Source organism: Oryctolagus cuniculus, chromosome 10 (assembly GCF_964237555.1).
Source record: "Oryctolagus cuniculus chromosome 10, mOryCun1.1, whole genome shotgun sequence".
NCBI classification, from domain to species: domain Eukaryota; kingdom Metazoa; phylum Chordata; class Mammalia; order Lagomorpha; family Leporidae; genus Oryctolagus; species Oryctolagus cuniculus.
This window is the reverse complement of record NC_091441.1, coordinates 103,988,855-104,001,707: the sequence shown is the minus strand read 5'-3', so window position 1 is coordinate 104,001,707 and position 12,853 is coordinate 103,988,855. Positions and strand designations below refer to the sequence as shown.

Here is a 12,853-nt window from a genome sequence, read left to right as displayed (position 1 = left end):
CTGCACTGCCGGGCCACAGCAGAGAGCTGGACTGGAAGAGGAGCAACCGGGACAGAATCTGGTGCCCTGACCGGGACTAGAACCTGGGGTGCCGGCGCTGCAGGCGGAGGATTAGCCTAGTGAGCCTCGGCGCCGGCCTCATTCAGTTTTCGGTCAAATCACGTCTGATGTGCTAGCCCAGGGCTTTGGTGCAATAGTTCCGTTGGCACATTCTCAGTATATTTTGTCGCATTGTGTGTGAGCTTCATCATGTATTGGAAATTCCTAGAAAGGAGAGAGATGTTTTCATTTGGGTCTCCCCTGTGACTTGTTAGGTGGTAAATGTATGAAGAGCAACAACACAGATAGGTCTTGTCCTCACCGTACTTTTAGTATCCCAAGGGAGGCAAATAATTAAGCAAGTGGAATAAAATATTACAGAAGTGCAAGGTGGGGGCTGGCACCATGGCACAGTAGGTTAATCCACCTGCAGTGCCAGCATCCCATGTGGGTGCCGGTTCAAGTCCCGGCTGCCCCTCTCCCAATCCAGCTCTTTTCTGTGGCCTGGGAGAGCAGTAGAAGATGGCCCAAGTCCTTGGGCCCCTGCACCCGCATAGGAGACTGGGAGGAGGCACCTGGCTCCTGGCTTCGGATTGGCGCAGCTCCGGCCGTTGAGACCATCTGGGGAATGATCCAACAGAAGGAAAACCTTTCTCTCTGACTCTTCCTCTCACTGTCTGTAACTCTACCTCTCAAATAAATAAATAAAATCTTTTTTAAAAAAGTGCAAGGTGTTAAAAGCTTCCTAATGAAAGTGAAACTTTAAGGGATGAGTAGGAATTAGTGATTAGGAATCACTAGGTGATAAAAATTGAGAAACTGAAACGCCCCGTGGCTTCGTGTTCAGATGGTAAGAAATCGAGCTCCAGGATACGCAGAAGCTCATTGAGGAAGGAATTTAAAAGTAAGATGGCCCTAGAACAAAGCTTTTGAACTGCCAAGCTTTTGAGAAAGGGATGGAGAAGTATCATTAATCACTAGGCTGGGACAACAGGTATAAACAGACTGTCTTCAGCGAACTAGAATTTATGGTGAGTTTGGATTTTATCCTCAGCACTTAGGAATTCACTGAAGGACTTGAAAGAGAGAATTTGATCAGATTTATGCTTTTAAAATCATTATAGCTGTAGTATAGAGAATAAATTGGCAGGGAGCTATTGTGTTAATTAGAACAAAGGATATGGTAACTTAAGACAGAATTGGGTGTAGATTTAAGAGAAGTTTATAAGTGTCAGTTGATTAATCAGATGGGTGTGAGTTAACGATGATGGGGTAATATCTGGTTCCTCTTTTATTTCAGACAAGGGTATTACCATAAATCTCTAATGCAAATAGGTAGGATTGAGGAGGTCAGATTTTGACATTTTGAGTTTAAGAGGCTTTTCAAATACTGAATTGGAAGTACACTTCTAATTGACAGCTAGGTATGAGTCTGTAGCAGTCTGTGTTAGGGAGATTTCCATATGAGTATTTTCAGTTTGTATTATTTTCCTGTCTTTTAAACTATATACTTCTGATTCTAGGGTTTATGTTGGGGAAAATGCTTCATGTTTTTCTAAAACATCATAGAATGGTACGTACAGTGTTCTTGCCTAAGAAGGAATCCTGAACCACTAAGCAGTTGTAGAGCCATAGGATTTGCTGAATAAAATCTGTTTATTAAATGGATCAGTGTGAGATTATGGATGTCTGCTATATTTTATTTGATGTACTTTTACATATTTGAATGTTTGTTTAATTTTTTAGAAATGTGATAGTGTTAAATCACTTGTATTTGAGTGGCCCTTGTATTTGTGTATATACTTACTCGGTGAACCTCTGCTGTTGGCTTCATAAAAACGTATGTCATTTAATCCTCACAATAACCTTTGGGTAGGTATTATTCTCATTTTACAGTTGTGGTTAAATTCAGGAATTTAAATAGTTTTGCCATAGTTCAAAGTAAGCAACAGAACAGTATTTGAATCCAGCTTAGTATAACTCTCATCTCCATAGCTTTAATCTTTAGATTCTAAATGGTCTTAAGTAGCTAAAAAAAATCTCAAACTATTCTTTAGTTGTCTTTTTTTTATATATTGGAAACTAAATATACATTTATGCTTGAAAATAGAAGCTAAACACTATCTTCTTTTAAAAAATGCCTTCATTAAAAAAAAAAAATGTGTAAGGCATCTTGTCAGATTTTCTGAGTAAGAGTTAGAGTGGCAGCACTCCCTAACATGGATGCATATGTGGTACTCATCACTTGCTAAAGATAATGTAAGATGATATTTAGAGAAACAAGATAGTTTTGCTTCGAATCTGTGAAAATGTTAAAGTTCTGTTTACTTTATAATAGAGAACTTTCTGTACTGGACCCTGGATTGATGAAGTCAGAGACTTGTGCTTCCTTGTCAGCAGGTAAAATCTGACACTTCTAGAATATGCATTACTGACGTCTGTTTTTATATCTCCACTGAGGCCTAGTCAGAATGAATTCATTACAATAAAGAGCTTTTCATTGTAGAATCTGTTATCCGTAGATTTTTGTTCTCAGTTTTAATTGACCAGCAGATCACATTTTGAGACATTTTCCATTTGATTATTGAATAAATAACTTTATTGTGCTCTGTCTATAAAACATAAATAGTTGACTTTGTCAATTTTTGTAGTCTTTGAAATTTAAGCATGTTTTTGCTTTATCATTTTCAGTCTGAGCCATTAAAATTTTAATTGTCAGCTGATCTTAAATTTAAATATTTGAATCACAGAATTTTATATATGTTTATTATCACAGAATTATAACAAAGTAAAGTTATTTTTACTTTGAAGTTCTAAATATTTTTTAAAATATTTTAAAATTTGATTTGAAAGAGTTAGAGAGAGGGAAGGGCAAGATGGAGAGAGAGGAAGAGGTCTTCTATCCACTGGTTCACTCCCCAAATGGCTGCAATGGACAGGCTGAAGCCAGGAGCCAGGAGCTTCATCCAGGTCTGTCACGTGGGTGCTAGAGCCCAGGAACTTGGGCCATCTTCCACTACTTTCCCAGGCACATTAGCAGGAGTTGGATCCAAAGTGGAGCAGCTGGAACTCAAACTGGCACTCAAATGGGATGCTGGTACTGCAGGCAGCAGCTTTACCCACTGTGCCACAGTGCCGTCCCCAACCCTCTGAATTCTAAGTCACTTTTTCAAACAGTTATTGAATGACCTGGTTGTTATTCAGTTTCCATAATTGAATATTTTCTTTGCAGCAAATGAGATAAAACATGATTCCAAAGATGCAAACATTTCCTTAGGAGACAGTGAGACCTCTGAAAATGAAAACCTGCAAGACTTCAATGAACAAATAAAAAGTTCAGACTTGGAGGAAAAGGTACTGGGGAATCTTTTGTATTTGCTTATATTTTTTGGTCTTTAAAATTGTTAATGCCTAAATCCATATTAGTGGTGCTGTCAGGACCAGTGCAATCCTTTTTTTAATAGAATTATCAAGTCAGATCTCTCTGGCCATTGGATGTATTCTTTGCCTGAGAAAACAGGATGTATTGTTTAAATACATGCTTTGCTGTTTAATATCTTGAAGTTCACTGCAGACCTATGAATAATATGTCTTTCAATATAAAATGGTGCAGATTTTTCTGCCTCATGTAACAAAAACTACCAAATATCGTTTGATCTTCATTGAAATTTTTGAATATCCCTGTACCAGCGGGCCTTGAATGTAAGCATCAGTTAATCAGCCACGGAAGTAGAAGGCATAGGACTGGACCTAAACCTAACTTGATGCTGGAACACAATGCTGCTGTATGGTATGGGGAAGGTTTTGGGATGGACATTTACTAATTTTTGAGAGACAATATGTGTCTGAACCATTTCTCATAATTGACTCTCTAGAGAATATCTTACACTTTAGTCTTTCCCTTAAACTCAACCTCTAGACTTTGTCCCTCAGCCTTTCTCCTTTCCAGGATTCCCAACCTTACTTGCCAGTGTTTGACTTTGCCCTAAACTCTGATTTCCAATTTTTCATATCAGGACAAATTTTTGGCCTCCCAAAGTGGTTTCAACTAGGGCCTGCCTTTGAAAATAAATCCTGAAATGCAGGTAGTATCCCAGGGTCATTCCTTCTTTCTAAGTGTAGACTTCTCTCCAGGTTCTTCTTACTTTTCGTACCTCTTCGGGGTTTTCAGGTAGAAGTTTGAACTATTTTATCCAAGATACATCGTTATATGTAGAAAGATTAGCCCAGTAGGGGATACCATGCCAATTCTCAAAATACACCTATTTTGTTTTCTTTGAACTTTATGCAAATGGTAGCATACCAATATTTATCTTTTGTTTTTTAGAAATATTTCATTCATTTAGACAGAGACACAGAAGACAAAAATGGAGAGTAATCTCCCAGCCACTGCTGTTTTACTGCTCAAATGCCTGTCAGAGCTGGGGCTGGGCCAGGCTGAAGCCAGGAGCCGGGAACTCAGTCCTGGGTTTCCTATCAAGGTGTTTATTAGCAGAAGCTGGACCTGGGATAGAGCTAGCAGTTGAACCCAGGCACTCTGACAAGATGATGTCTTAACCACTAAACCAACTGCCTTACCCCTTGCTTTAAAAAAAAAAAAAAAAAATATATATATATATATATATGGAAGATTTTTTTTATTTCCAGTGTATATAATAATCTCTTGGCTTTATAGTTGTATAATTACCTCTGTGTGGATTTACCCTATCTAAGAAGTCTTGCTATTGATCACTTGGTTTGATTCCATTTTTCTTTTTGCTATTTAAATATTGCTGCATTGTGCATTCTTGAGCATAAGGCATTTTGCATATGTGCAAGCACTTTTGGATTAATTCCTAAAAGTGTAATTGTCAAATTTCCCTGCATAGCAAGTGCTTTGTTTATACTTTCAACAGCATTGGTGGGAGTGCCATTTTCTCCCCTACATTTATCGACTCATTACTACATTTTTTAAATGTTTGTCCATCTGCTTATTTTTAGAAATGACCTTTAGTTTTAATTTGCATTTCTTTTATGAGTCTAGCTAAACATCGTTTTGCATGTTTAAAAGCTATTTACATTTTTTCCCAAGAACCTCCTGTTGAAATCTTTGGCCCATTTTTCTTCTGGGATTTTAATCTATTATTTGTAGGAACTTTGCATATACTAGACATTTGCTCTTCGTCATATGGTGCCATACTTTCCCTGCTTTTCATTTGTTTTGACATGTTTCAGGAACTTTTTCACCTTGCAGAAGCTTTAAATTTTTTTTAATCAAATATAAGTTTCCCAATATGATAATGAGTCATATTAAGGAATTATTTGCCATTTCCAGTTTAAAACTTTTCTCCCATATTTTCTTCTAGTGTTTTTTGGGTTACTATGATTAAATTTTTTTTGAATCAAACTAAAGTTTATCTTGAGAGAAAGTAGAAAAATGTAACAATTTTCTTGATTTCAGCAGATGCCTTTTGTGTGTGTTGTATTTCCTTACTATATAAAATAATGAAAATGTTTGGGAGCCGGCGCTGTGGTGCAGCGGGATAAAGCCCTGGCCTGAAGCGCTGGCATCCCATATGGTCACTGGTTCTAGTCCTGGCTGCTCCTTTTCCCATCCAGCTCTCTCTCAAAAAAATACCTGTGAAATGTTTTAGATATAGTTGTGTTTAAAATACACTTAACTAATGAAAACGGTTTCATTTATGTTCATAAAGATCACCTAAAAACAAAGTAATGCATTTTTCCCTGAATACAAAGAAACTCAACACTAATAGTCTGTGATGATTGGAAATAGTGGCTTGTGTAATGATGTGAAGCAAAAATTGGAAAATATATCAATTTATATTTTTCTCCTAAGCAGCAGTGGAAACTTTTAATAATTAGCATTCCAAATTATGTAGTATAGAATTGTCTTCAGGGTTATCTATAATCTAGTTGTTTAACATCTGATATAACATAATAAATATAATAAGCCTCATAGTTTAATGTGTACTTGTACTTATTTAACCATTATCTCTTTACAGTGTACAGTATCAGACAAGGCAACTGTTAAAGAAGAAAAAGAAAATATTGATGAAGTTTGCAAAAGGTCTGTAATGTTTTTAATTACATAACTTTAAAATAATCACTCATTTATTTTTTGAATATTTTTCACCCTCTGTTATATATATCTGGGCTGCTATGCCCGAAGTCCAGTGTGAACTTAGTTTAACTAATGTGTCACATATGAAGAATATTATAAGTTACTTTAAAGCTGTCACTAAGTGTTTTTGAGCCATTGAGATTCTTTTTGTGGGAAGATAAGTAGTGAGATGAGACATGATGAAGGTGAGGGTGGCTGAAATGCAGTGAATGTTGGAGATGCCCTACGTGGATGCAGTGGTTGGCACTGGGAGTTACTGTCCACTCCGTAGAACACACAGGACTGCGACATTTCAGCTCGAGGTCCCTCAGAGAATATCAGATCCCTCCTTCACCCTCACTTCTCCCAGGGCAGGCCGTGAATGTGTTCCAGTCCTTCGATGTTCAGGCAGTGGCTGTCAAAGTCTGATCCTTGGAGCAGCAGTGCTGCGTGGGCACTTGTGTGCAGTGCAGTTCCTGGGCCCCATCCTTGACCTTCTCAACCATATATCTGAGGGATGGAGCCCATCAACCTGCGCTCTCCACAAGGCACTAGCTGATCCTGACGCTTGATCACATTTGAAAACCCCTGTGCTAAAGAGATGAAGTGAAAATTAGATCTACAAGGAAGTCCAGTATAATTCATAACCATTTGGAGATCTTAAAGAAAAGGTAAATGACAAAGGTGACTTTTTTATTCTGAAATCGTTTTGCTTAGAAACTATAATAACGTCACTGTAGCCTGCAGAGATTTGGACTCCACTTGGCTGCGCCATGGTGACCAACAGCATGGGATTGGGCAGGACACCGAATCACCCTGGGCTTTAATCCAATCAAAATGAAGAACTCTCTGGATTTTCTTTTCCATCTATAAAACTCCATAATTTATCTTTTTGTTACTGTTCTTTTATTGAGAGAGGGGTGATATTGATACATCAGTGATGTTTCAAGTTGGAGAGAGCAGTGATTATTTTGTGTGAAGGTTTTGCCTATGAATACTACTCAGTTTCAGCTGTTAAGGGACCCTCTTCTAACTGTGTTTACTACCCTGGCCCAGGAAACACCATCCATAAAAGCCTTATTAGAGATTTTTTTAGGTAAAAGATTACAGTATCTGAATGTTGCGATGAATATTTCTTAAAAAGTAATTTTTTTGCATCTACTACTCAGCTATGAAGTACTTTCCTTCTTGCTTCATTTATTTTTCTAAATAAGTAATCTCAATTTTAAAATTCTATAAAATGCATTATATAGGATGTCAGTTAAAGCTATTTAAATCAACAACCCTGAAACAGTAAACGTTTTTAATGCCTCCTGCTCTGAGAAAGCTCTCAAAAGACAGGGGTAGGTTTTTTAGGTAAACTTGTCCTGAAGAATAGTTTATACAGGGGTTCTCCCTTTTCCTTGGGAATAGGTTCCAAGACACCACCACCACCACCACCAGTGGATGCCTGAAATTGCACACAATACTGAACCCTGTGTGTATGGTTTTTCCTGTAGTACGTATCTTTATTTATAAATTAGGCTCAGAAAGAGATTAACAACACTAAGAACAGAAGAATTACTGTCAAAGATAAACATGGTTTCCCTCACAGTTATCTTATTGTACTCACACATCATATGTTGATACGAAATGGTACAGTGCCAGCCTCAAGAAATGAAAGATGAAGGACATAGTTACCATGTAAGGGTCACTTGAGCACATGCACTGACCCCCAGACCACTATTCACTGGGTGACGGGCGGGGAGCATACCCAGCGTGGGCACATCAGACAGAGGGGTCATTGACCTCCCAGGTAGGATGGAGCAGGACAGCATGAAATGCCATCATGTTTCTCAGGACAGTGTACAGTTTCACACTTGTGAAGTGTTTCCTTCTGGAGTTGTCCTTGTAATATTTTCTGACGTGATAAACCATGGTTAACTGAAAGCAGTGAAAGCATAACCACTGGTTGGATGACTTTGTCTTTATTAGAACACTAGTCTGGTTCCTCCTCACAGCTTTGGCTTAATTAAAAATATTTTACTCAGGGGAGTGCAAATAGCTTGGCAGTGAAAATACCTGCATCCCATATCAGAGTACCTACGTACTATACCAAGTTCTAGGTCCTCACTCCAGATTCCTGCTAATGCAGACTTGAAGGCAGCAGAGATGGCTTAAAAATTGGGTCCGTGCTGCCCACATAGGAGACCTGGATTGAATTTCTGGCTTCTGCCTTAGGTGGTGGCCATGGTGGGCATTTGGAGAGTGAACCAGTAAATGGGAGCTCCCTCTGTTTGTGTCTTTTTTAAAGATTTATTTGTTTGTTTATTTGAAATATAGAGTTAAAGAAAGAGAGGAAGAGAGAGAGCGAGACTGAGAAATCTTAGACCCACTGGTTCACCCTGCAAATAGCCACAACAGTCAGGGCTGGGCCAGACTAAAGCCAGGAGCCTGGAACTCCCATCTGGGCATCCCAAGGTGGAGTGATAGGGACCTGAGCTTTTGAGCCACCTTTAGCCACTTTTCCAGGCACATTTCACAGGGAGCTGCATCAAAAGTGGTGCAGCCAGGAATAGAATTCCCCACATTCATAGGTGATGCTGGCATCACAGGCAGAGGCTTGTGTGCCAAAATGCTAGCCCCATCTCTCTCTCTCCTTTCTTTCTCTTTCTCTATCTCTCAAAAGTTTTGAGAAAAAAAGTGTTTTGTTCCAGGTAACCGTTACACCACCCCATTCCTACCTCTCCCCCAGCTATGTAATTAGTTTCAATTTTCTAGTTAATAAAAGAACAACTTATTAACTATAATGAAGAAACATAGACTGTGGTATGTAGCTTATACATACATAGCATTAGGTTGTGTTGCTGCATACTTGATTCTCATTACTTTCATGTTTTAAAAATAACTTTTATTTTTATATTTTTGCTCACTCAGCAAAGACTCTAGAAATGAAGAGCTTGCATCTGGTGAGTGTCAGATAGCAGCCCTGGGCCCCAAACCTCTGTGCTTACTAGGGCCTCCTCCAGTTCTAAGTGGTCATCAAGAAGACAAAATGCTGAAGCCCTGGATGAATGGTACTGTGTGTTTTTCTTATGAAATCCTGTTGCCTTTTGGTAATATACAAACTGTATAGCAGGTTTTCCATCAAAAGCAGACAAGGTAAAAAAATAGAATTTAAACAAGTGTAGACTATGTGAAAGTGAGGTTTGTATACCTTTGCTTAAGACTCTTGATGGGACAATTTCTAAAATACCTGTTTTTATGAGATGGATTAGTGCCATTTAATTATAGTTTATGCCTAAAATATTCGTGTTTTAATTGTGTGTCTTTGTACAGATACTTTAGAATTTGTGTCAGTTGTTTGATCATCCATAATGCTTTGAATGAAGTAAGTTGTGTTGAAGAATGAATTTAGAATAATGAAAGCACTTTGTGTAGTACACACTTACTCTTTACTGGCTTCCTGCTGTCTGGTGTTGTATCTTAAAAAACCTACAGCTTTCAGAATGCAAATTGCTATAAAGCTACAGCTTGTTCCAGATTATATCTGAATGCTGCCACAGTGTGAAAAAGAAATGCTTAACTTAAATACTTTTATTTTTTATTATTTTCTCCTTAGAAAAGAATGTTTGTAGATACCCTCCTTCTGATTTTAAAAGGCCATCCTAAGGGATCTCATGTCTGGTATGTTAGCTCAGGCTGTCACAATGAAAAAAACCGAGTGGCTAAAACCACAGAAATATATTTCTTACAGTTCTAAAGGCTTAAAAGTTTAACAATGAGGTCTGGACAGGTTCATTTTCGGGTGAGGGCTCTGTTTCTGTCTTATAGCTTGCCACCTTTTTGCTAAGAACTCGTGGTTCTCGATACTGTATGAGAAGAGAGTATGAAGTCTTCAGTGTCTACTATTATAAGGCAACTAATCCTGTTGAATCAGGGCCCCGCCCTTATGCCCTCACTTAATCTGTTACTTCTGTAAAAGCTGTATCCACAGAATGGTCACATTGTGTGTTACTGAAGTGAGGAGTACCCAGTTCATTCCACAGCAGTGAGATTTGTCAGTAATTGTCTTACCATACATTTATTTTGTGCAGTGTTTGCCAGTTTAACTTGGGGACATATCATTTGAATGCAGTGCTCAATGCCACTAGGTAAGGCTTTTAAAGAAAATTGCATGAGGCCTGTTGAGGTTAAAATTTTAGATTCAACTGTAGAACTACTTAAGGAGACCTAAGATGTAAATCATTCTGTGTTTCACAGTAACACACATGGCAGCACAGTCTGTACACTGAACATGAATATTTCACCCTGAAACTGGAAGGCAGATAGTGGTGATCATCTGTTTCATTTTTATGAAGGGAATACATTATAACATACTAGAATGTAATGCCATTCTACATCATTTCTAGATTCCAGATTTCCAGGAAGCTATCCTATCCTAAAGTTGCAGAATCTGGAAACTTGTGAAATATTTAAGAGGGAAAAAAATATAGGGGTAAGTCCCTCACTTTTGGAAAAACAAATAAAACATATACTTCAGCTCTTTTTTCTTTATTATCATTTTTTAAGCCATGACAAGCATGTTATGGATTTCTAATGGGAGTTGGTAGTAAGAGGCAGAAAATAAGTAGTGGCTTCGAGAATATTCACAAAGAAGATACAAAGTTGAAAGTCTAAGAGGGAAATGTAAAACAGAGAGTGGTAGCCAGTGATGAAAAACAAAGCTGCAAACACAAAGCAGTTTATGGGAAAAGTTTGTTGTATAAAGTTTTAACTCTGTCACTTGCTTTTTTCTATTAATCAATAAAAGCTAAGGAGAATTTTTTAAAAAAGATTTATTTATTTATTTTGAAAAAGTTATAGAGAAAGACACAGATCTTTCATCTGCTGGTCCATTCCCCTGATGGCCTCTATAGCCAGCACTGGGCCAGGCCAAAGCTAGGAGCCAAGAGCTTCATCTGGGTCTCCCAAGTAGGGTACAGGGCCCCAAATTCTTGGGCCATCCTCCACTGCTTTTCCCAGGCCATTAGCAGGGAACTGGATCAGAAGTAGAGCAGCCAGGCCTCAACCCAGTTCCCGTATGGAATGGTGGTGGCTTTACCCATTACTCTACAACTCCAGCCCCAAAGGAATTTTGGCTCTAACAAATATGTCTGAAATAGAACACATATACTAATAGACTCTTTGTAAAAGTAGAGGCAGCCGCATGAACGGGAGAAGGGAATGTATAAGCTTCTGAAAACATGGGAAGTGTGAAGGGCAGGGAGTCCATGGAAGATCTCTGTACCTTCCTCTGAGTTGTGCTGTGGACTAAAACTACTGTAAAAGAACAGTAAGGCTGAAAAAAGAATGTGAAGCAATAAGTGATAGTCTTGATGGAACAATTTACAATAAAACAAACAGCAAATTCAGAGATATGCTAGTGTAAATTGAATTTTATATTGTTTTTAAAAATATAAATTGGCATTTTATTTTTTTGTCAGATTAGTAAGTTTGAAGTATATAGTATCCCTGTTGTATCAAATGTTTTCTCATGTGGTTACACTAAGCATTTTACAGTTAATAAAGGGAATTTTCCTAATTTCCCAGGTGTTCCAGAAGCCCCTCAGAGTGATGCTACCCCATGGATACTGTAAATTTCATTTTAATACATTACGTGGCTGTGAACGGACGCAATGCAAGTTTGCTCATGTACCTGAGCAAGGGGATGAAAAGGTAAAACATCCGAAGTCCTTGAAGTAGAGACTGTTTTACTATTTCATTCATTCACTTTAATTTAGATTTTCGTTGCTGTCATAGCCTAAATGAACTTCTGCCGATTTTTGTGCTTCATATAAATGAAATCATAAATATGTAGACTTTGAGTCTGGCTGCTTCCCAACATTTTTGAGATCTGTTTATTTGTTTTATTTTATTGTAGATGTCTCTTTCTCATTGCTTATAGTAGGTAATATTTCATTGTGTGACTATGTCTGAATTAATTTTGTGGCTAAGTATTGCTGTTGGTGGGTATTTGGGTGGTCTTTTGAGTTGGATACGGCAGTTGCGATGTCAGCAGTGCTCCTGGGCATGTTTTTAGGTGAACATATGTATACATTCTGATAGGGTTTATTTAAAACTGAAAGTTCCGGGTTACAGGGTCTGCATATGTTCAGCCTTTGTAGATTCTGCCAGACAGGTTTCCAAAATGGTGATACCAAATGACTCTCAGCGGGAATGCCTGATTTGCTGTGCATCCTTTCCAACTCTTGATATTCATCAGCCTTTCGATTTTGGCCATTGTGGTGGATGGGTGGTGATAATGTCACTGAAGAGTAATGAAGTTGAATATCTTTCAGTATATTCACTGAATATTTGGATTCGCTCCTTTTAGATATATCCAAATATTTTGCCTACATACTATGGGATTTCTTTTTCTGTCTGTCTGTAAGAATTCATTATATAATCTGGATATAAGTTCTCTGTTGGATATATTTATTGCATTTACTTTTTACTACTTTATAAATTGCCTTTTCATCCTCTTTTTTTTAAAGAATTATTTATCTATTTGAGAGGCTGAGATATAGACAGAGAGGGAGAGATAGAGAGGTCCTCCATCCACTGGTTCACTTCCCAAATGGTTGCAGCTGCCGGAGTTGGGCTGATCTGAAGCCAGGAGCCAGGAGCTTCCTCCAGGTCTACCACATAGATGCAGGCACCCAAGGACTTGGGCCATCCACCACTGTTTTCCCA

General features: G+C 38.1%; 1 protein-coding gene across 4 annotated transcripts in view; it reads left to right on the top strand.

Moving 5' to 3' along the window:
• The window catches only part of TOPAZ1 (testis and ovary specific TOPAZ 1), a 76,848-nt gene that overhangs the window by 20,668 nt on the left and 43,327 nt on the right, over nt 1–12,853 (top strand). For 2 of the 4 annotated variants that reach the window (XM_051851862.2, XM_070049986.1), the window contains 6 exons: nt 2,378–2,439; nt 3,272–3,393; nt 6,042–6,106; nt 9,056–9,195; nt 10,531–10,616; nt 11,711–11,836. In XM_051851862.2, coding sequence (XP_051707822.1) covers nt 2,378–2,439; nt 3,272–3,393; nt 6,042–6,106; nt 9,056–9,195; nt 10,531–10,616; nt 11,711–11,836 — 601 coding nt within the window. Of the gene's footprint in view, nt 1–1,562; nt 1,613–2,377; nt 2,440–3,271; nt 3,394–6,041; nt 6,107–9,055; nt 9,196–10,530; nt 10,617–11,710; nt 11,837–12,853 lie in introns of those variants that run through there. The other 2 variants (XM_070049985.1, XM_070049987.1) reach the window with 2 other exon arrangements.